At 40.4% G+C, this 23,548-nt stretch overlaps 1 protein-coding gene across 4 annotated transcripts in view; it reads right to left on the reverse strand.

Moving 5' to 3' along the window:
- Positions 1–3,671: 3,671 nt before the first annotated feature.
- The window catches only part of TRABD (TraB domain containing), a 33,573-nt gene continuing 13,696 nt past the window's right edge, over positions 3,672–23,548 (reverse strand). For all 4 annotated transcript variants that reach the window (XM_062018276.1, XM_062018304.1, XM_062018284.1 and 1 more), the window contains exons 4-10: positions 21,255–21,421; positions 20,194–20,334; positions 15,340–15,450; positions 13,801–13,940; positions 11,421–11,593; positions 8,323–8,434; positions 3,672–5,362 (exon numbers count right to left, since the gene is read on the reverse strand). In XM_062018276.1, the coding sequence (XP_061874260.1) occupies positions 5,185–5,362; positions 8,323–8,434; positions 11,421–11,593; positions 13,801–13,940; positions 15,340–15,450; positions 20,194–20,334; positions 21,255–21,421 (1,022 nt within the window). In that variant the 3' untranslated portion in view covers positions 3,672–5,184. The remainder of the gene's footprint in view (positions 5,363–8,322; positions 8,435–11,420; positions 11,594–13,800; positions 13,941–15,339; positions 15,451–20,193; positions 20,335–21,254; positions 21,422–23,548) is intronic.

The raw sequence follows: 23,548 nt of genomic DNA on the forward strand, positions 1-23,548 counted from the left end.
CACAACAGTAAAATTATGTTATTCTCTAGCAATGTAATTGTGTGTTTTCTGTAAAGGGCCTCAGAAGCACTGCAGTCATGCCTTTTGGCAGATAGTTAATTTTTTTAAGTGGTTAATGCATTACTGCTGATTCATCCAGAACCCACCTCTCAAGCATCAATACAATCACAATAAAAGGAAAAATGGGTGTATGCTACACATCCAGTCTTTAACTATTCAGAGTGTTCTTCCTTCATATTGTTTCAGTTAACAGCAGGTATGACATCAAACCTCTCCAAAGTCTGCACACTTAGTACCTTCACTGAAGAACAGTCGCAGGGTCTGGTATGCACCTCCACTTAAACACACCAGGTACACCAGCTGTAGTCAGTAGATGGCACTAAATTTTCACCATTACCTGTATTTCCCAGCTACAGCAGAAGGCACAGAGCTACCTGAGGAGGAACCAGAGCCAGGTGGTGGGACCCAAGAGCAAGGTCTTACAAGGGAAAAGCATGTGCACACACCCCCTCCACCACTTGCCCCCTTTTTCCCTGCTGAGACCAAGGATAAGACTAGTCCTATCTTTGCTGCTGTTGCCCCCACAGTGTACAGAAAGCTTAATTTGCTCCTCCCAAATAAACAGTTGGAAGATTGCAGAAGGCAAGTGACAAGGAGGGCAGGGGGAATTAGACAACTCCCTCCCTGCCTCTTCATTGAAGACCTGGCAGCCAAGACAGCTGCTTCAGCTTTTCCCCACCCTCCTTTACCTACTGAGACAAAACCACTTGTGAGGATAGGCACAGTGGTAGTATTTTTTCACTTGGTCACTAGACTGATTTCAACTTGTATCTTTGGAGCTGCTTCTAGTCATGTCTTCTATGCACATTTCCACAGCCAACTGCAAGGGCTCAGCACGACCCTGAAGTCTGTCCCTCAGGCAGAGCTCAAGCCGTGCAATAAAATCAGTCTCAAAACACTCAAGTCTAAAATTAAAGTTTATTTGAGTTGTAGAAAGAAACAGGAAAATAGGTACATGACTATCTTAGAGTTACACAAGTTGTTTTTCCATGTGTAATTCCCACTATTGCCAGGCACTTTGAGGTAACTTCCATGTACTTCTCAGTGCCTTTTTGTTTTACAACAGACGCCCAGAAAAACAGTTTCCAGTGGACACCCAGGCAATATTAATTCACCTCCAAAAACCCCCCATTTTTAAATTTGGTTCAGTATTTGCAATAGAAAAGACACGACAAATGTGGCCCAGGGCAGCAGAGTGCAGCAAACGCTGGTTAACAATCCCCTCAGGCAGCAGGCAGCTCCTGCTTGAGGCTGCAGGGCTGAGCTGGGCCCCACAACCCCTGTGCTCTACAGCATGGCCCTAGCCAGGCCCTGGGACAGAATGTGACTACAGTACTTCATATATTTTTCTTCCACCTCAATGGCTTACCCAGCACTTCTTTGCAACCAAAGGGAACTGTGCCAGATCAAGGAACACAGGACTGCACTTCACACACATACAACCACCAAGTACAGACCACTGACTGACAGAGCAGAGCGTACAAGCAGCAGGTTTCAGCTGGCACATGATGTGGATGGAACACAGCTCCCTCTCCAGGCTTACTTTCAGCATGAATGCAGAGTCTTTTTATTAACAGCTTTAAAAAAAAAGCATGGGTCATACTGCTGTACCTGGCTCAAGCTGGAAGATTAAACTTTTTGCCACTAACCCACTAACAGGGTGTTTAATGGCCAGGCAGAAGACAGCACCTGAAGCACAAGTGGCCATGCCTGATGCCAGGTCACTGAGCGCTTTGCTGGACTGGGACTAGGGCCATCAGCTCTCTGCACAACTGAGCACTGGAGAGACATTAAAGGAGAAGCAACAACAACAACAAGGTCCCTATGCCTAATGCTGAACTCTGAACGGAGGTACTGAGTCACTCTCCCTGCATGTTCAGCAGGGCAGAGAAACTCATCCTTCCTTCTCCTAACTGACTACATAGGGTAGGTAAAGGAAAATAGTTTCCCTACTTCAGCATTACACTCAGATGCCCTTCAGCAGGAGGCACCTACTCCAACTCACCTTCTTGTTCAGAAAAATGTGTTAGATCGAAAAATGGTCATGACTAGCTCTAGCTATCCAGTCTTTGTTCTCAAGAAATATGCTCATTAATAAGGGAAATAAATGCCTTCAACAGAAATGGTGGTTAAAATATTTTATTTTTATATCATAGAACATACTGCTGTTCACTTTAAAGGCACACATTGTTAAAAATACTTCCAATTTACATCACATGTACAAATGCATAAAACAGATGTACATGTCACCAAAAAAATACAATATGGCTTCGTAAGGTTGAGGTGGGGCTGGGACAATTCAACATGACTTCAGTTTTACAGGATGCTGTTAACACTGAAAGGGCTGACTAAAATGGAAAAGAATGGACCTAAACCACTGATAATGGTACAAAAACAGTACAACACATTCAGTAGACAACATTGAGCACTCGTGTGTGGATTCGTGGGACTGAGTTCCGCAAATTCATTGGGCTTTCCAGTGCCACTGTGTAAACAGCACATGTCTGTGGCCTGCCGGTCTGCAACAGGGGAGAGAAACTGCACGTTCTCCATCCCCAAACAGGCTCCTTAGACAATCTGCTGATATGCTTTGTAACAAAAGGAATGAAACAATAGTCTTAAAAGTATTAACTGGAGAGAACAACTGAATAATGAACAGACAACTTATCACCTCTAGCTAAAAAGCATAAAACATTAAGACTGCAAGAATGCTCCACGACAATCATTTAGCATTAGTCCCACCCAAGTTTAAGGCTCATATCTAAAATTTACCTTAGATTTGTTTTCCTTTGTGTAAAATTACCTGAGCACAGATATTGAAGATCTACAGAGCTCTTAAAATATCTGCAGATACCTTAAAAATCTGTAGATAAAAGTAAAACATCAATATATTGAATTCTACCAGCTAACAATTCTCAAATAAACCCCAACCAACAAAACAGTAGTTCGGTAGGTCAGGAAAGCCAGGAGAAGAATGAGCTTCAGCTGTCGCTTTCATCTTTTAAAAACACGTCAAGTGTGGCAGAATTATCCAAACAGGACTGCTCCATTGTAAGCACTACATTAAACTTATAAAAAATAATCAGGAACCAAAATCCAGGCAGTCGCTCTAGTCTTCCATCAATTGTTTACAAATAATACTTCTCCTCTTGCTAGAGATAGCTGGTGGTTTCTTTAGTACTGACAGATGGAAAATAAAAGGACCTCCCTCAGCTGTAATCTGTATTATCATTTACACTGTGTGCCTCGGAAGCGTGAGTTGCCACCACTGTCATTTGCTAAGGTTTACCCTCTGCGAGGCTGTAAGGCCCAAAAGCACCAAGCATCATCTTTAGAGCTCTGCACGACTGAGTTGGGTTTAACAGGTTTAAAGATAAACATGCACTTAAAATGATTTGCTGCACTGGGACTCATACATTTTCAAAGTGCAAAGCAAAACAGCATGGACAGAGCAGCCCCAAGCACTCAATCAGAGAGGAGCATTAGACCCTTAATTTCATTTGAAAAGCTCAAAAAAGACAACAGTGCACAGAAGATACACGTACATCAGCAAAGGACAGATGTGTGGGATGTTTTCCAACACAAGGCTTTGGAAATATACTCTACCAAAAGCAGTTTGTTGATTTTATTGAATGAACTGAAAACAAGGAAGGAACACAAGATACATCATCACCTTTTTCTCCTCCCGCCTCACATGCATTTGCTCTGCCAGCTCCCAAAAGGAATGAATGCAGGTAAAAACTTCACTTGAAGCAATGAGCAACTGCAGATGAGCCTGAGGAGCAAATGGGACTCTTCCATTCAAATACATCAGGTTAAAACTTCGATATGACAGTTACAGTTACTTGCATTGGTGAACTGGGACTAGCTGATTGCAGAGGACACTTTACAATCACTGACAATCCTGTATAAGGGGTACCCAAAAAGTTCCTATGAAATATGAACCTAGAATTAAAAAAAACCAAACCAAAAAAAAGGATGATGGATAGCTGTCCTGGATAATTAAGAAAGAAAAGCACAGCAGTTTGAAGTACCCATAATTCTATGTATAAATAGCAGGTAATCCAAATAAAATGCTACAGCTAGTTTGAAAAACTAAAAATTGAACACTGCTTTCCTATTAAATAGATTCAAATATTCATCCACTGAGGAATTAGAGTGATAAATAAAATATTTTCATGTATCAAAAATGAGGGGCAGGTTCTATCAATTTCAGACTTCTTGTCCCAAAAATTAAAGGTCCGAGAAACAGAAGTAAACTGTACAGCAGTTCTACTCTCTTAAATTTACAATACTGAATCCAACAGGATTTGGCTAAATAATACAGTTTAAATAAGCTAACCTAAGGGAACAGAGTGTCCTGTAAACATCTGACACAAACCACATTGCATTCTGATGGTGTGGCTATACCTTCTCTACGCAAGAGAAAGACAATTCAACTGGTGGTGGATACAAGGGATGCAATCTAAAGGCAACATTCTTGTTCTTCAGTAAGGCTTGTAAAAAATTGGAGCAGTGTACGTATGACAGCCTGTACAACTCTGAAATTTTTGGAAAGTTTAAAAAAAGCCTAAGTGGTTTAAGTATAAAACACACATTGAGAAGATGTCCTTCTAAATTACATGTAAAAGTGTCTGGCACCAGGAATGACTATCAGGTATTATTATACCCAAGGAAAAAAAGCAAAGAATCACTCCAGACAAGTGTCCCTGAACGTCGGAGCAAATGCAGCCAATTAGGTTACTTTGTGTTGTTCTGTTCCTCTGGAAATGAAGTCATGAACATACACTCTTTAAGCTGTCTGTAGTACACCTTCAGCAGTTTATATTATATATACAGCACATGTGTGTATATATAATATACGTATTTTCGTACGTTTCTTTTACCTCAATCTGGAATCACGTGGTTTCATACAACACACATAGGAATTGAACCTATTCATTAAATCATGGCTGGTGTAACTTTAGTATCAAATCTTTTATTATACAGCGATTCAGTGTTGCTCAGCATCAATCACCTCTGACTAGAACCCCCAGTCTCCCTCTTCTTTCACTTCAGCTCACGTTTGTTGCCTCTGTCACCCCTTTTTCAGTCACCTTTCACGCACGGGATGCCACTCGGTGTTCAATGCTGAGACCTGATTTCTGTCAGCTTCTGAAGATAGCTCTGTGCTGCAGGCATCGAGAGAATCAACTGAACTGTCCTTTGACCTATTCGGTAGCAGCCATATCCCATCAGTCCAAAAACCGTTGCTTTTATGACAAATTTGAAAATCTTACTTGAAGCTGATGGAGCAGGCACACTGAAGCAAGAGACACAAAACAATGTTAACACCTGCAGAGATGGGAAGAACGGGCATTTTCCAACCCAAACAAGGATATTTTCTCCTCTTCCCCCAATAGTGCAGGAGACTTTCAGGTAACGTATCATGAGCAAACATTCTTTCACGCTCAAGGACTACATCCAAATTAAATAGTAACAACAACAAATGATAACAATAATAAAGCTTTTTCCACTTATGTATGATGCTGCTCTTAAAGGCTTACAGACTTTGAATTGCTCATCACCCTATCAAAACAATTACACCATCTGCACCAAGACTTATTAAAGAATACTAGCAGTTCACATTGAACTGTTTATGATATTACTATGCATATCTCTGCACAGAGACAGGTCAGAAGAAACACAGGACTCTGCCTAAGTCCAACACAGCTGTACAGTCAGCTGTCATTCAGGATAACAGGGAAAAACAGAGCTTGGGTATTCTGGGTAAGGAGTGTCAGGGCCTGGTCAGGTGTGCACAGCCAGAAGGGGTAGGGCTGGAGCCAGGCTGGCCCCTGCAGAGATGTGGGGATATTTCTGCAGGGTGCACCCCTGGGTGCCAGGCAGGTGTGCCAGTTGGGCTGCAGCTCCCAGCAGCAGCCTGGGGAGCCAAAGAGGGCAGCACACACACATCACAGAGGCCTCTCGTGAGGCTGCCTCTGGCCCAGCAGGACCTGCTGGCCTGGGGATCTTCACAGCACCACTTGGGAGTTTCTGCACCGGCCAGTGCAGAAAAGGCAGAGGACAACTGGCACAGGTCTACCCCTGCCTTCACGCAGCCTTGAGGTACAAAGCAGACAGTTAATACTACCTTAAAAACAAAGCTGTCTTCAAAAGCAGTACCACACACACCTTCACTAACAGGCTCCCCAGTAGCCCAGGCAGCCCTGCACCCACAGAATGCCTACACTGCAGTTGGGCTGGTCCTCTCACAGGGGACTGAAACAACACTTGGAGAGCTTTCTAAGAAGCACCAAGTTCTCGTTTATCTCGCATCTAGAAAACGTTTCTAATGTATGCAGAAGCAATTGGTGACAGTAAAAAAGCGTGTTGACAGCAAAAACACGATGGGCAGACTCAAAGCAGGTTAGATGTGCTGAGACTGAATTTAGATCCACATGCATAAATTCAGTCTGAACCAGACTGAATTTAGATCTGAACCAGACTGAATTTAGATCCACATGCTCAAACTAGGGCAAAGTTATTACTGGTAAGATTTTGCATATTAAGGGCATATAGAGGAAGAGTTTTTAAAAAGCATACACACGAGACAAAGGATGGAGTAAAGGCATCCTTTTACACCTTCTTACATGCTTCTCTGCCTGCTCTGTCTCAACTGCAGTCTCTCAGCACAACTTGAAAAAAAATCAGCTCATAAAAAAAAAAAATCAGTGACTAGTAAGGTCTGCTCAGAGTCAGGGTCACTGCATGGACTCAGAAACTGGATGTCTGATAGAAACATATATATTTATCCAGACAATTTCCAAGATCACTTTGCATCTTGTAAAACTTAACTAAAATACCTGTAGAAGTCTTCAAAACTTTTTACTTTAGAAAGATAAGAACTACTGACACACAAACCCCTGTAACTCTGCTCTGCAACTGCAGTGCAACAGCATGAGTGCTAAGAAAGTTTAATGAGAAGTGAGTCTCGAATACAGTAAATGTTAAAAATGTCTTTTGCTTCATGTTATTTTAGAAAGTGCAGTTAATGCAATATTGATGTCTTAGGAAAGACACTGGTAACCATTCCACTTCATTATGGCACTGGCACAGTAAAGACAAGTCAAAAGCCTACATTTTGATAAAACAGACCCTCTTGTGCCAACTTCAAGACCCACACTCCGGGTTTCAGATACTCAGTTCTGTTGTGTCAGTGGTGCAGCCAACATTAACTGCACAATTATACAGAGTTGGGCAACCTCATTTTATAGGTTATTTGCAAGGGTGAGGAGGAATAAGGACATCCAGTTTGTGACTCCAGGTAAGGCTTAGCTTTGCAAGAGACATAAATGGCTAGCCAGGGCTTCTGTACATTGCATTCTCGGATCCAGACACCAAAAGTCTCAGTATATCGTATTTTAGATGCATAAATACCCCGTTTAGGTGAGGCACAGTCTTTTCTGTTTTCTCAGCATCTCTGGAGAGGCTGGTGAGGTGCTTATATAAACACAGCCAACGGGTGTGGAACAATAAAGTGCCAGTAATTGAAAGGCTCTATCACCTTAAACCACAGCAGCCCAGTACTGCCAGATTGTACTACAATCCCTCCAACATTTTTGAAGTCCTGACCTTTGTGGCTTTATAAGACACATATTGTCTGGAGATTCTGGTTCTTCAGTTCCTCCTTTTATGAAGCGCATACATCTATTTTAAATAGGTACTTTGGAGCAAGAGTTCACCAGATAATACAGCTTAAAATCAGTCTGTATTAACATATACACATTATGTTATTATCGATACACACACTATTAAAAATAGGCCATGAGCAACCATGATAGTAAGCTTACCAGAGCCATCAGTGTCCTGACACAACAAAACCTTTGAATCCAACGGTTCATATTTGCTTAAGCTATGCCAGAAGCCTGGTGTTGTTTTCACCATCTTCTACAGCCCTCATTTTAATTCATTTAACTAATTTTAAAGGCCTTAAATATGGACCAATGACATTTCTTCCTAGACAAGGGCACCTTCTCATCTCTACTTCCCTTGATACTTGAATTATTTACTTTTCTTCCTTTGATATTTTCTTTTCCTTTGTTGTAAGCAAAACCTGCAAGTACTGCACAGCAAGTCTGTAAGCTGATAGGGCAGAGATGACAGCAATGATGTTTCTTGGAGCTGTGACAAACAATCAAAAATCCTCTAAACAAGCTAATCATTGCTGTCTTTCAATAGGAGAAGCTATTACACCAACGTGTAGGAAAGGATGACAGTTACCTCATTATTTCCTGGATGTTTAATTCAGAGTTCCAGTTCTTTTCAATTCCCGGTACATGACCCATTCCAACAACACCAACTACAACAGCTGGGATATATTTTCTAGGTTCATCTGAGAAAGACAAATGGAGACAGAGGAATACATCAGTAAAAGAACTAGTTTCAAGCTACAAATAAATAGCTAACATGTGAGATTACAAAACCAAATTTTCCAAAAGGTAAGCACTCCTAGGTATTACCTCTGTTACATACTAGAAGTTAATATTCATCTCCTATTGTCTTCCTGGATTTTCAGGAAATATTTGTTTCAATAAACAGATCTGGCCAAGGCTCACACTTCAGCCTCGGGGCATGAGGGTCTGCAGACACAAACCAGATTAATTTATTTCCTTCCCTGTGTGGGCTATGTTTCTGTACCGTTTATCAGGAACAGCCTTGGACTTTAATGTCTCTTGAACAGAGTAGCTGTCTCCACCACTTTGGCAGCTGGCACATAACCAAATTGTGACAAGAGCTGGGCTGCCGAGCAGAGTGAACAATCAGAGAACAGTGCTTGAGACCACATCTGCTCCTGTTAAGTTCACTGCTACAGACCTGGCCTCAGCATCAGCAAAACCTGTGCCATCTGTGTGCAACAGCTAGTCTGTCACCATTAGACCACTACAACATCTGCCAGCTCTCATCTCCCCTCCCATCCACCATTCAAATTCCACAACACCCAGTGGAAGTTAGAATGTTGACCCTGAAAGTTTTGGGATTATCTCTTCCCCAGTGAAAAATGACACCACAACACAATAAAAATAATTCACAGAAAACTTCCTAAGTTATAGTAATCAAGCTGCTTTCCTAATAGGAAAATTATACATAAATATAATACATAAATACAAAATCTAAGTTCCTCTATTCTTCATTCTTCTATGACTTTTTCAGGAATAAGTAAAAGAAATAGAAAAGTCTCTCCCCAGTGACAGAAGATGATTGAAAACACTAAAACTATTATACACATTTTCAAAATTGTTTCTTTGGACTTGCCTTTTCTCAGCCTATTCTAGGGTTGCTCTGAATCAGAGGTGCAACTACAGAAGCAGAGCACAGCATCTCAGCAAAATGGACTGTCCACAGCACATATCACCTGCTTCAACCTATACCAGTACCTTCCTGTCTGCTTCTGGGCAGGATTCAAAGATATGAGTCATGTTTAAAGCCCTGCCTGAAACTTAGTCCTGGGAGAAACAATTTTATCCCTCTCAGAATATTCTATGTGGGGAAAAGACAGAATGAAAAAAAAATATATGCCAAAATGGTCCTTGTCAGAGTTCACTCAGGTAAATAGTCAGACAAAGGCTGAAGATAAAAATCAGGTTTTAGGAATATATCAGACCAAAAGTATATTTGAGTCCTGCAAATAGTTCCCAGAAATTTCCCCTTATTATGTCCTTGATTAGCAAATGATCTGGATGATGGTGATGACATCCTATTTCTGATCATTTCAATTGTGAGGTGCTGGTTTTTTGAGTATATAATTTGCCTTTTTTCTTTTTGCCTCCTGTGAGCACAAATGCAATAAACTGGATTATAGCTACATAATATAAATGCACATCTTCTAAACAAAACTGTCTCTGGCAGTGCCTGTTGCTAACTAAGAGACCGAGACACAGGACTATCAGTCAGGTAGTCTTTCATATTCTTGTCTTTTATAGTCCCATCTTCTGTTTTAAAGTCCCTCGTAACACATATAAACTCCTTTCAGTTTCATAGGCATTCATTCAAGCATTCAGCAATCCAGAGACTGAACTTTTAAGAAGATAAATTTAAAGGAAGGGAAAAAAAAAAAGAGTAGGGGATTCGCTAAACAATTTCCCTTGTGGCTCATGACCCAGCCAGGACCAACAATAAAACTACACCTTCAGCTTGCTCTTTCAACCACGTTACTGAAGGCATCTGCACCTCTTTCAGCCCCATCGGCTGAGCTAACAGGAAACACTGTGTTTGGACAAACTTTATGAAGGCAAAAATCAAGGTACTATTAGGCAAAGGAGATACAACACAAGCACAATCCCCTTGCTGTTTTTTCAAATCACAAGACAGTGCCACAAGTCTGCAGCGAAGTGATTACACAGCATCTTAAGGCAGCAAATGAGAGGTAACCCATTCCTCAGAATGCTTATCTATAGGAGGGGCATGCAGGCCACAAACAGCAGCAAAATAATTCCAAAGGCTAAGAGAAACACAGTTATTCTGTACTCTTAAACCTTGCTGAAAAATTACTCTTAGGACTCTTAAGGAGGGCCTGAAGGAACTGGGGTTGTTTAGTCTGAAGAATAGGCTAAGGGAGACCTTATCACTCTCTACAACTACCTGAAAGGAGGCCGTGGTGAGGTGGAAGTCAGTCTCTCCTCCTAAGTAACAATTGATAAGACAAGAGGAAATGGCTTCAAGTTGTGCCAGGAGAGGTACAGATTCAAGATCAGGAAGAACTTTTTCACTGAGAGGGTTGTTAGACACTGGCCCAGGGAGGCTATGGAGTCCCCATCCCTGGAGATTTTTAAAAAGCCATGTAGATGCGGTGCTGAGGGACACGGTTTAGTGGTGGGCTTGGCAGGGCGAGGTTGGTGGTTAAACTTGATGATCTTAAAGATCCTTTCCAACCAAAACAATTCTACGATTCTAGAAATATGTGCCTCTGCATATTCAAAGCAAGAAATGTTTTTCTGAGGAGCTAGTGATGACAAGGACTTTGGTGAGGCAACAAGGTGGAACTGAGACAGGCAATATAAGTCTAGACTGCCCCCACTGTGCTGTGATACTAGATGGCTGCCTTTTGGAAATTTGTCAGACTAATTAGTTTTTCCAGGTTTGAACAGCACAGTGTGAAAGGAATCATAATTTGGAGTCTACTGCTCTATGAAAATTCTTTACTTCTATAGGTTTCTGCAACAGGAGAATAATATTCCTCCTTAACTTTTTAAGCAGGGTTAACTCTGTGTGATGGGGGCACACATGAACAGAACGTCACAGACAGCCTGATAAGAGCTTCACTTTGGAGCATTACACAAAGAACATCTTGCTGGTTATGATATTTGCTTTAAAATAATTACTTTCTGAAGCTCGAGGTAGTTCTATCCGCTTTGCTGCTTGCTTCAGCATGTAGGTCAAGTAAATATCCCGCTCTGACACAATCGTTCGATGAAGATCAGGAAATTCTCCAATCATTTCTGCCATCATCTGCTCCAGTAAATCCTTTTGTTTGCATTTCTCCACATCATCTTTACTGAAAGAAAGTTAAGTTTTCTCAGTACCTGTTATGCCTTTAAAGCCCAATAAAGACAAATCAATGAATAAAAACAATTGACTATTACTCACACAACCCCCACACTCTATACAGTTCTCCTCAAAAGCAAAACAAACTCCCTAAACCTGTAAAACTGGATAGCTAACAATGCTTCTACAGTGAGGGAAAGAAGAGAGGTCATTTGCCTTTAGGCAGGGCAACTGCATTTTCACTCTTCCCAGTTTGAGAGGTGACAACTCAGCAAAAGCACTAAGGCTTCAAAGGAAAGAGTTATTATGGTGCCCCACTTCCAGTGTATATTATTAAGCTCAGAAGAGACAACACAGAGCGCTCCAGTGATCAGATCTGCTTCTTCAGAACACACTGAGGCTCTGTTTAAGGAACAAAAAAATCACACCATAAGGCAGTGAGTGCTGCAGGTTCCTAGCGTCAATCACAGGTCTCCAGCAGGGAAGTCAAAGGTGTAAATCAATTCCCTGAACAGAAGAATAGGAAACAGGCAGGAAACAAATAGAAACTGCAGGAGTAAATGTAATGAGCTTTTATATTTTTTTTGTGGGCAGTGTTAACTGTCTGTTTGCACCCACAGCTGTGGTGCAGTCATAGTTGTGGCAACAGAATCAGCTGTTTAGTGTTATTACATATTGTATCACTGCCTGCTGAAGAATGATGCTACACATGCTTTCTTGAGTTTCCAAGATCAAAAGGACACCACAACTATTAACAGGGACAACCAAAAGGAGAAATGCACTATAAGCTTTGAGTAGATCATAGAAAAGCTATCAGACTGACACAAATTTGATGCTGAATTGTTACTCCATTTTTTGCAGAATGTCATGTTGATGGCTGGGTGCACAATATATCCCTCCCCCCAAGAACTTCCCAACTATAAACACATTTCTTTCTTTTTCAAACCCTACCCACATGTTAAAAATCTATGTAGCAAAGCAATCAGTTGTATAACAACTGAGACATTATGTCCAAGCTTCAGTGGCAAGCTAGTGAGGACAGACCACAGTAATCTTAATATTGCAGTTGAAAGCCAAAATGTTCTAAGCATGCATCCATCCTGAAGAATGGGAGAAGTTGAGAGACGTATAACCTCCAATGCCCCCCAAAAGCCTGCATATAGTTTCATGTTGGTATTAGACTAGTAACCAAACTTACTCTGCACATCAACTGTAGTTAATGGATTGAAAGATGGTCAAATTAATTTTACAGATAAATGTAACAACAAGCATATGCAGGAAAGGACAATTAAATAAATGCTAAGACTGGAAATAGAAGGTTTGATGGATTAGGCTACATTTGGAGCCCTGGCCCAATTTTAAAAGCTTGGAAAAAATGCCACAGATCACTTTGTGAGCTGTCACAGGCTGAGAGAAGCACTGAGATTCAGGGTCCACCTGAACAGGGAACCCCTTCCTGGCAAGTCTCCTACCACAGTCTGGTAGCAGTAGACTGAATTTTGAAGGAGAGCTGTGCACATGTTGACACCCAGTTCAAGTAGGCTATGGCACACCTGCATGTGGAAGGAGGAAGAAAACTTGGCACAGGGATGTCTCCAAAGGGCAGGGAAACAAACTGAGCAAGGAAATAGCTGTCTGAGAAATATTTACTGTAAGGCAAGAGTTCCTAGCAATGTCTCTTTAGAAAGGCAATAATTGTTAAGAGTCCACATGTTGTCTACAGGTTTTAAGTGTTTTCTCTCATTCCAAAGAACTGCTCAGACAGCAGATTGTGTTCTCAAACTGCCCTGATCCAGATGTGACTTGCACAGCAGGCTCAAATCCTTTGGAAATTTTTAAGAAGCTATAACTTAACATACTGAGGCTCTACCTCCTCCTACACAAAATCCCCACACAGTAGTGAGAAAGATTTCTTTTTTTAAATTTTTATCCTGAAAATAAAAGTTTTTTCTGAAGTACACTGGGAATTCTCCAGCACCAAATCTTTCCCTTTGCTTGTAAGTAACATGAAAACACAGTTGAAGAAAGAAGTGAAAAAAAGATCAGAAAGCCAGCTTTCTTAAAAAAATACACGTATTTTTCAAGGCAGTTTGTATACTTATCCTTCTCACTAACTCCCAGTTTCACTGCATTAGGCTGGGTCCTTGGACTTTCAGCTGTACTGAAGCCAAACTCAAGAACTGAACAATTCACTCTGATAAACATATGGGATCATACCTGATTGGGTCAGATAAGAAGCAAAGGCCCCAGGCAAGCTTGACTTTTTGCCAGAAAGAAAGTGCAGCAATTGCTCTCTTAAATGTAACAGGGATAGGTCGGTCTCCAAGATGGAATTTACAGAAAGGTACTTTACTGGCCTGAAAAGACATAAATCTCTAGTCAACACTTCATACTGCAGCACTCTACATCCTCATGGAGAGAACATTTTATCATGTAATACAAGGTATCTTAAAGAGCAAGTAGTGTCATACTTCAACATCAAAAAATATTTTGGCTTCACAGTAAGTGAAACTTTCCAAGTACCACTTCATAAAGGAATCCATCAGCTACAAGGAGCAGTAGGTATTACAGTGAAAACAGTAAGTTGTAATGCCACCCTCCGTAGGTTATTTTTACCTAACCAGAAAGCTCATGACTACTGAAGGTGAACAGATGGGGCTCAATATCTATCTGGGTCTGAAAAAAGTCTAAGGTGAAACAACTCTGGTGATTTTGCTTTTACCTAGGATTTGTCTGGATCACTAACCTATCTGTCCTGGTAAAATATATTTGAGAAGGGGCTTATGAAACAAGAAGTGATGCCAGGCACCACACAACAATACAAGGCGAGATTTTGCTGTAGAGACTGACAAGTCTCAACATAGTACAGAATTTCTGGAAAATTCTTTCCTATGCAGTTTAAAAGTTTCAAACAACCACTTTAGAACAGGACAGAACTAATTTTTTTGTTTCCCCCCTTTCCCACTTTAAAATGAGAAACACTTAAAATGTTTCACCTTGGTCTGGAACGCTCAGGAAAATAAACCATGAAACAGATTTTTTTTTAATTGAAGACAAATGTACCACATTATTCCAGATTCTTTACCAGCTATGTTATCTCAGGTTTCCTTACTAGCACTTGATTTACATTAAAATAGCAAGATACATTCTGCAAGGTTGATACATACAGTGAAAATAGTGTCTTTGTATTCCCAAACAAAACAAATCAAAAGAGTAGCTGTGATACACAGAAGCTCAGCTACTATTTACTTCCCAGTATCACAACTGGTAGTAGCACAAAAAGGAACATAAGACCAGATAGGACTAACAGGCCAGTCAGAAATTTAGTTTCCCCAAACAGTCTCTCTAGATGAATGTTTTAGATCTCATGAATTCTTTGAAGTTGCTTTTCTAGTCCTGAAACCCTGACACTACCAACAGCGGGACCAGAATCCACTGCCAGAATTCAAATACAAGTATTTATAATAAAATAATTTATTCATGAAATGAGAACAAATGCCATGAAAATTATCAACAGGTGAAAAACCTTATCACATGAAACCTTTTTAGCATTGCTTTCATGCCTCTTAGGGCTACAAACCTCTGTACTTTCAAGTACACTTTGAAGCTGAATATGATTCTTAGTACCTCACAGGCTTCAGCACAATCATGGCCAGAGTGCTCTTTTCTAGTCACGTACAAATGATTTTATTTAGTTCGACTCTGGGAGGAAAAGACCAGTAATTTGACCTCAGAAAAACCAATGCAAGTTCTCACCTCTTTGAAAGCCTCTCTGAATTCTCCTCCTGGGGCCATTCCCAACTGTTCTGTGATGTGAGCAGAAACCTTCAAAAGTAGCATTTGCATCAATCCAGACATGACTCCATTCTGGCAGGAAAGAGAGAAAAACATTTGAAAAGCAAAAATCATCAAGCTGCATGGATTTCTCAGAAGAATGCACTGTTTACAGTCATGAAAAACCCATTAATTATCTTAGTGAAGAAGCAGTACTGAAGCTACCTTTTGGAGCCAATTCCCTGATCAGTACAGCACTAACTTCAGTTCATATCAGTTATGAAGTAGCTTTGCACTTCAGAGTGTGGCCAAAGTATTCTTTCAACAAAAACGTGTAGCAGAGTTAAGAAAAGACAGAAGGGTGGCCAGACTTGCTTCAGTCTATATTTACTCCATTTGCTTGAAAAAAGTATCTAAATAACTGAACAGTAAACCAGCTCACCCAGTAAGAAAAATTCAATGCACAATCTTGTTACAGGGACCACAAAAGTATGTTCCAATGAACATGCAGCAAATACCATGTTACTGAGATGCTGAAAGTGAAATAGTGGTCTAATCATAAACACTTCCAGAGTCCTGGGAAACCTAATCAGTCCCCTGCTTAGTGTTAACACACACAGTACCACAGAGAATCTAGCACTGTGCAAGAAAGTGTTGTGCACGACCTCAGCACATAAGACCTTTGAAAAGACCTCACAGTCCCAAGTATGACTCGCTCCCACAGGCAGAATGAAGGCCCCTCCTTGCACATTCTATTACTTTTTGAACAGAGACCTAAAATGAAGACTCTTCCCTTAATTAAAAAAAACCCCTCCTATATATATTTATGCAAGATTTTTCTTCCTTATTCCTTCTAGAAAAATAATAAGACAACATCTCAAATCAAGAGCTGTTCTCTCTGTCCAGCTCTGGCTGTGCTCAACCAGTTATTTTTACTACTGAGACTTAGGTTTGAGTGTTATCTGACTCCAGATGTAACCTTTATCTTGGTTATGAATCTCCTCCAATTAGGCATCAATCCATACTGCTACCAAAAGGGGCATTTCCTCATCCCTCACCAAAGCTTAATTTCCTGCTGTATCACGAGCTTCACCCAACTGAAGATAAGGTTATGCAGGAGAGTTTGAGTTAATATAACTGCTTAAAGTTGCTAGAACACAGTCCTGGTTGCTAGAGATAGAATGGTCTCCATTCCTTGCTTTAGTGACCCACTCTGTACCAGATCTGATGTTTGTGTGACCTCTCCAAATGTTGCAGGCAGTTTCTGCTGTTAAGTGAACTCAAGAGTCACTGAGCATCAAATTGTCAAAAGAGGGGAGCTATTTTCAAAGCAAATTGATGGTTTCATCATGCTAAAAACCAGCAAGCACAGCAGAAATACAGGTGCTGGACTCCTGGGGAGAGAGGAAGAAGAAAAAGGGTTTTCAGCATCCTTGAAATCCAGTTCAAAAGCTGGGAAGACAAGGGTTTCCAGAAGTTCAGAAATGTACCCACAAAGAAAAAAAACCAAACAAACCCCAAACTAAAATAATACAGCCTGGGGTTATTTGCTGGCTGATCTTCCCTTCAGGATGATGTATCTGAAGTTGTACTTTCACACCGTGACAGAAAATCTAAGTCCTGCTGGCCAACAGAGGAATGCACCTTTGAAGTGTGTCCGAGTCATTTATTCTCTTAACCTGCAGGAAACTCACTGCCTGCCATATTTGCTCAGCATCAAGGAGATAAAAGATGACAAGCAGCCATATGTAGCAGCAACCAGCAACAGCTTGCCAGCCAGAAATTGTTGGGGAATAAAGAGCAAAATATATGAAAAAAACAATGGGAGCAAAACAGTAAGGGATGTTATTATCAATACCAGCCTATTCAGTGTCAGATAAAGGAGAGTTGTCCACAAAAGAGCACAAAATCCTGAGTGGCTGCAATTGTTTCACAGGTGAAATGCAACAGCCATAAATGCAATGCCAGCGCACAAGTAGAACCAAACTTAACAGCATAGGCAGAGGGATGCAGAGCTATGTGTACTCAGAAGAGAGAAAACAAAATACCAATTTTATCAGCTCAATGTTCAAAAGCAGTCAGCATGCAGGAAGAGTGAGAGGAATTATCAGGAAAGGAACACTATTGAAACATCAATGCACTGCTGTACAATCTTTAGCAGACTCCTGTCTTGAAAAGAAGATACTTGAACTAGAAAACATACAAAGAAATACCAAATGTCTAAGACAACATTAAATATGGTAAATATTCATGAGGCTTGGAAGGATCTCTAAGGAAGAACTGGTTCCCTACTGCTGTAAGCACACTGGGGATTGGACTGTAAAGTTCTAGTCAAGGTAGCAAGTGACAGTAGTCTGCTCCTGTCCATATGGATGTACCTGTCATCTACCAATTCACATTGTATTCATTTTACTTAAGACAACCCTGTGGGTTACCGAAACATGGAGGGCTGTATTACATGGTGCAAAACAATAGCTTTCTCATTGCCCAGAATCACTTAAAAAACCCCAACATCACAATATATTCCTGCACAGGAAACTTGAGACTGAAGGAGGAGGTTAAAAAGTAAAGCTGAGTTAAGACTTTGCTGCCACCAGCCTGCGCTCTCTTCTGCCCCAGAAAAAGCTTCTCAACTCCTCCTCTGTGTCAGAACTAGCAATCATACTGCCACATAGGGACATGATGCAGCTAAAAGCAATCCCTGTTGACTGCCACACAGTCACAGTATGAAGACTGAAGTGACAGTGGAAACAAGACAAAACCTGTACTACCAGTTTGGTTTAAACCAACTATTAATGGCATCTTCAAGTAATCCGCATCAGAGCCGGATACCAGTCTGCACTTGGTTGTTTTGCTTAATGGAAAGCAAACAGGTAGAGCTCTGCAAATGTCTGTAAAGGCTTTGAAACTCAAGGAGGGCTACAGAAAGGCTGGTTTTAACCTGCAAGGGCTCCTTGAAAAGCTGTGACTACCAGTGACCCATTCCAAGCGTGTGACAGCTTCATGCTAACACTCTGCGGAGTTTCCAACTTTAATTAAGCACAATGAAATCCAATTTTACTCCTTAATATTTATACAAGTGCCTATAAAAAGACACAGTTTTTCTAATTTGATACTCAAGGATGAAAGTTAGAGGCAGTTTTGACTTTTGGTGTAACTTTTGAGCTGGAACACACATTTCAATAAGAGGCCAACTGAAGCATGACTGAGCAACTTAGCAGCTGGTTTGATTTTTTAATAGAGAGAACCAAAGACAGCATAATTTGAGACAGGTTGTTTTTCCTGGTTTTCTCCTATATAAACTCATGCTGCTACTGAATCAAAGGGGAAAGTCTGGAGGTTGTTTTGGGTTTTTTTTTTTGTCAAGACAATAAATAAACAAGATAAATATTATTTAAAAGGCACAATGCCCAAATGTTATTATTTGCATTATCCCTGGTGACAAAGATTGAGTGGTAACAATAGGAAGGACTTTTGCATTACTTTCTGGTTTTGGAGTCCCCACAGTCTGTGTTCCCTGATGTTTGCACACCAGCTGACTTCAAGCTCTGGCAGGAAGTGCTCATTACAAAACTGCCAACATGAATTTACATCACAGAGAAAAACTTCTGCTATTTTATTTTCATTGTCTTTTTCCTCTTAACAGAGCAGCACAGCAAAAACTGTTGCATTTAGCCTTGATATCTAAAAAAAACAGGCTTCTGTGCCTGTTTATCAGGTCAGAAGACCACCAGCTATGCTGCTCTGGTTGTTGTGAATGTGCGTTCTTTTGGCAACATCCATCAGAACAATCCACCTTACCCAAAATAAACAGATGAATGTAGTAATTAATGAAATATGCAAGTGGTTTGTAGTTTTCTTTCCTTTGATAGGACAAAGAAAACAGGAAAGATGCCTTATTGCCTAACTCTGAGTCAGAAAACCTGCCCTCAGACAGTGTGCATACACACACACACAAGCAGACTAGCCCCATCACTGCCAATGCTTGTGCATGGGTGCAGATCCTATCCTATGAAAGGGGTGTAATCCTGGAAACTCCCCAGTTACATCACTAAAACAATTCCAATATCCAATTACCACACAACTAACATATGAATTTGTTTGTTCAACTGGACACTGAACTCTTTTTACTATTGGGCACATAATGCCATTCTCATCTAATGTCCTGTCATTTTCAAGTCAATTTCATGCTTAGTTTAAAATTACTCCAATACAAGCTAACTGGGTCAAACCATAAGAAAACCCAAGAAAACATTTGCTGTGCATACACATCCCTGAAGGTGTTAAAGTGCCAGAGTAGTTACAATTTGAATAGAAGAATCCCACACTTTTCACAGCCCAGATTTTTCAAACACACCTCTCCAGGCCTACTGTCAATAAGAAATTACTCAAAAAGACAAGAGGATGGGAATTAAAAAAGAAAGCAACACACTAAGGAATGCAGCTAAATGGATCACAACAGACAATACCAAATCCAGCACTCCCTAAAACAGCTGTGACAGGGATGCAGACTGAAGGAATAAGCATCTTTGAAGATATTAGCAGAGCATTATAATTGCTGTTAAACACCTGTCCAGCAAATGGAGCAACTGTTAAATCCAGAAGTATTCCTGCTGAGGTCAGCAACTGTCCAAACAAACTTGTTGTGGAACAAAAGTCTTCAATACTCCAGATAAAAAAAATCCCAACCAATCCCAAACTTAGCTTTGCTACTGTAATGGTAATCTCATTATGGTGAATGGTATTAGATTTCAGCTGGGGGAAACACTGGTTTTGGTTGCCACTTGATAAATTGCTCTTAATACAAACCTTTAATTCTCACTGTGGGAATCATACCTGCTTTATAGCTTGTTGAAGTTTTTCCAGATTTATTTCTTTGGCTTCTTTTAGTAATGTCTTTTCATCCATCTTTAACATAGAAACTCTGTACTGACATAGTTCCACCACAACTACATCAGGCTGCACCTCCTGTATTGTCTGAAAAAGATAAATTTACATTGGTTTAGGAAGGATGCAGCCAACATCAATCCTTTCATGAGAAAAGTGACTTCATAAAAGCACATTCCAGCAATCATTTTCAATGAAAGTAATGGTAAGACTAAATAAGACTTCTCCACATAGCTATGCACTAAGAAAAACATGAAGATGAAAATGAAATGCTTTAGTTACTATGAGCAGAAAGATGAAAAACACTGTGCTAGGGAGCGGAAGAAAAACTTGACCTTAAGCTTTTCATATTTGAAGTTTCTTTGACCATACTCTGTGATCATTTGCAATCTGATTTAGGACAAGTTTTGTAACAAACCAGAGTTGATAACACTGGCACAGATTCCACCCCCTCTAGCTCCTGAAGAATAAAGCCACTCTAAAGTGCAGAAGTAGTTCCTACTTTCACTAGAGCTTTGGAACTACTTGTATCTTGAGAATGGAATCTAAATTTAGGTTGGCCTGCTTTTACAGGTCAGTATTATACATCCTAAGCACAGAGAAATTGTAAATCGCATTTACTGTTCTAGGCTTTGCATCTTCTCAGCACATTCCCATCACAGTGAGCATGCAACAATGACAGTAGCACTGGCAGTGTGATGTGATGCTGAATCTGACAGGCAATGGAAACTTCACCAGTGAGACATTAACACTAGCACCGTACCTGCATTTGTTGTTTACGGACAAATGAAAATATTTTGAGATGGGAGAGTAATGTATTGCATAAAAAAATATTAATGTCTATATTTTAGTTCATCCCACAGCACTGCTACTCTTCCAACAGCTAATGAGAAAAAAAGAGAGTCTGGAGGCCACAACACACAACCAAGTCAGAGTGCTGGACTTCATTCTACTTAAAGCTAAGCTGACATTATAAACATGCTGCTGAAGGGCTCCCACTTAGTATTTACCTTCACTACATCTTTTTTGCTGCTGTCACTGAAGTGGGCTGTTCCGACTAGATATACTTTGGAACCATCCTCGGTGTGAAGTTCAGACACAGTGCTTGGTAAAGCAGGCTTTTTCTGCCTTTTCTTCATCTTCATCTCCAGAAGAATTTTAAATGCATCTGCATCAGCTATAAATGCAAAGAAAAATAGAACAAAAAAAAAGCATACATGACTACAAAGTGCAGGTAAGAAAAAGAAAAAATAAAAATGTCACCACTAAACAGCAGAGCAGAGCTGAAAGGCCATTGATTTACCACTGTAATCTTACATTCAGTTCTGAGGCAACATCATTGAGAGTGCCACCACTGGAGAGGCTGCCTCCAAGCATGGGTCTCAGTCCAGGTTTCCTACCCTGTGGACACTGGGACAGGTTGCCCACGCAGTTCAGTAAGGGAAAGAGAGAAGCTGTGTGGCAGGTGAGGTGGATAGAGAAGCAAAGAATACTTAGAAAAGGTATACACTAAATTGGAAAAAAAAAAGTGCAAGCATTTTTCAAATTCTAGAAAGAAAGTGTTCCCTTCTGGGATTCTATCTATATAAACAATAGCATCACATGTACACTGGTGTGAGTATTATGGTAAAGTCACCTGCACATACTGGCATGTATAGGATGCCTACAGTACCAGTCTTAGCCTTTGCTATGAGTAACACACCAGGGATCAGTATACAATTCAAAATTAAACCTTAAGAGGTACTCGGCTCAGAACGCCAATCATTTCTCCCTGAGCTCAACAACAAACTACTACCAAAATGGTACAATGTGAGTTTTGCCCATTCTATGTCAAGTTTGCCATGAAAAACAGGAAAATCTACCAGTTCAATCAAAGTTTCTTGTTAAATGCCAGAAAGCCTCATTAACTGAGATAGAGAAGATTCAGTTTTACATCAATCAGAAATATAGGAGTCATCTTTAAGCTGCAATGCATCTTGGGAGGGGGGGAAAAAAAAAGCATCAAGTAGCAAAGCAAAGGTTTCCAACCCTCTTTCTTTGGCAAGCTGCTGCACAAGTTAGCAGAAGTCTCAAATGGTCCATAAACCTGGAATAGGATCATAATCCCAGGAAAAAAAGGTTAGTGAACAGTTAGCAGGCAGGATGTCAAAGATCCAGGTGAATTACTGCCTCCTAACATACATTCATTTCATGAGTCTGGTTTAACTGTGTGGCTGTGTCCCACAAATACTTATCTCACAAGATTTTTATGTCAAAAAACCCAAAACAAAAGGCACCTTCTAACATCCTCCTTAGTTAGCGTTTTAGCAGCCTACTAATTCATGGTCAACACCCAAGAACATGGTGTGTTGCAATCATTCCAGTCTGATCTAAGACCATGCTTGCTGCCAAAACAGATGGTGGGAAAAACATGACTGTAAAAGGAAGGATAAGAGATAGGGCTGTTGCATTTGTAGCATTCAGTCATAAAAGCAGGGCATAAGATCAAACAAAATCTACCCAAACAATCATCCTGCCTCCCACAATGGTCAAAAGCAGTTATCTAAAAAAGAATGTAAGAAATTCTTCTCTGGAGGTTTTCAAAACCTGCCTGGATGAGCTCCTCTGTGACCTGATCTAATGGGTCCTGCTTTAGCAGGGTAGTTTTACTAGATGATCTTTAAAGGTCCCTTCCAATCCCAATTCTGTGATTCTGTGAAACGGGGAAGTGTGCATGTCAACTATCCCCTAATATTCTCCTAGCCTAAAGACATTTAAGGCTCAGATTCTCCCAGCTGAAAGTGGTTTCTATCTATTCAATAACCCTTAAAGGCCTTAATTTCTATTAATTTTTCAAGCCTCTGCCTTATACATAGAAGTGGGCTGAATGTTCCATGTGAAGAAAAACTGCTGTAACAGTGCAGTACCAGATGTTATAATTTAAGGACACAAATCAAGGAAAACATTCTCAGGAGCAGATACAGTTTTGATCAAACCAACCTCCATATCTGGAGGAAAAAAAAAAACCCTAAAAGTGCATCTGCTTCTTTAGGTCTTTTATGTTTTTTCTGAAAGCTGTCATCCCTAGGGTTCATTTAGCAGCTTCAGCATTATACCAGTGCTACTGTTAGCTGTTCATTTGCCTTAGGGTGGTTCAGAGCCTCTTATTTGCCAGAAAGCACTATCTGAATGTTCTTATTGTCCAAAAGGAACATCATATACATTAACATTGCAACGGTGTATCAATAAAGAGAGCAAATCCTAAGAAGCCTTTGTTTTCTCCTCCAGAGAAATAAATATCTGTCAATAACTGATCCTTATCCAC

The sequence above is a fragment of the Colius striatus genome, chromosome 1 (assembly GCF_028858725.1).
Source record: "Colius striatus isolate bColStr4 chromosome 1, bColStr4.1.hap1, whole genome shotgun sequence".
NCBI classification, from domain to species: Eukaryota; Metazoa; Chordata; class Aves; order Coliiformes; family Coliidae; genus Colius; species Colius striatus.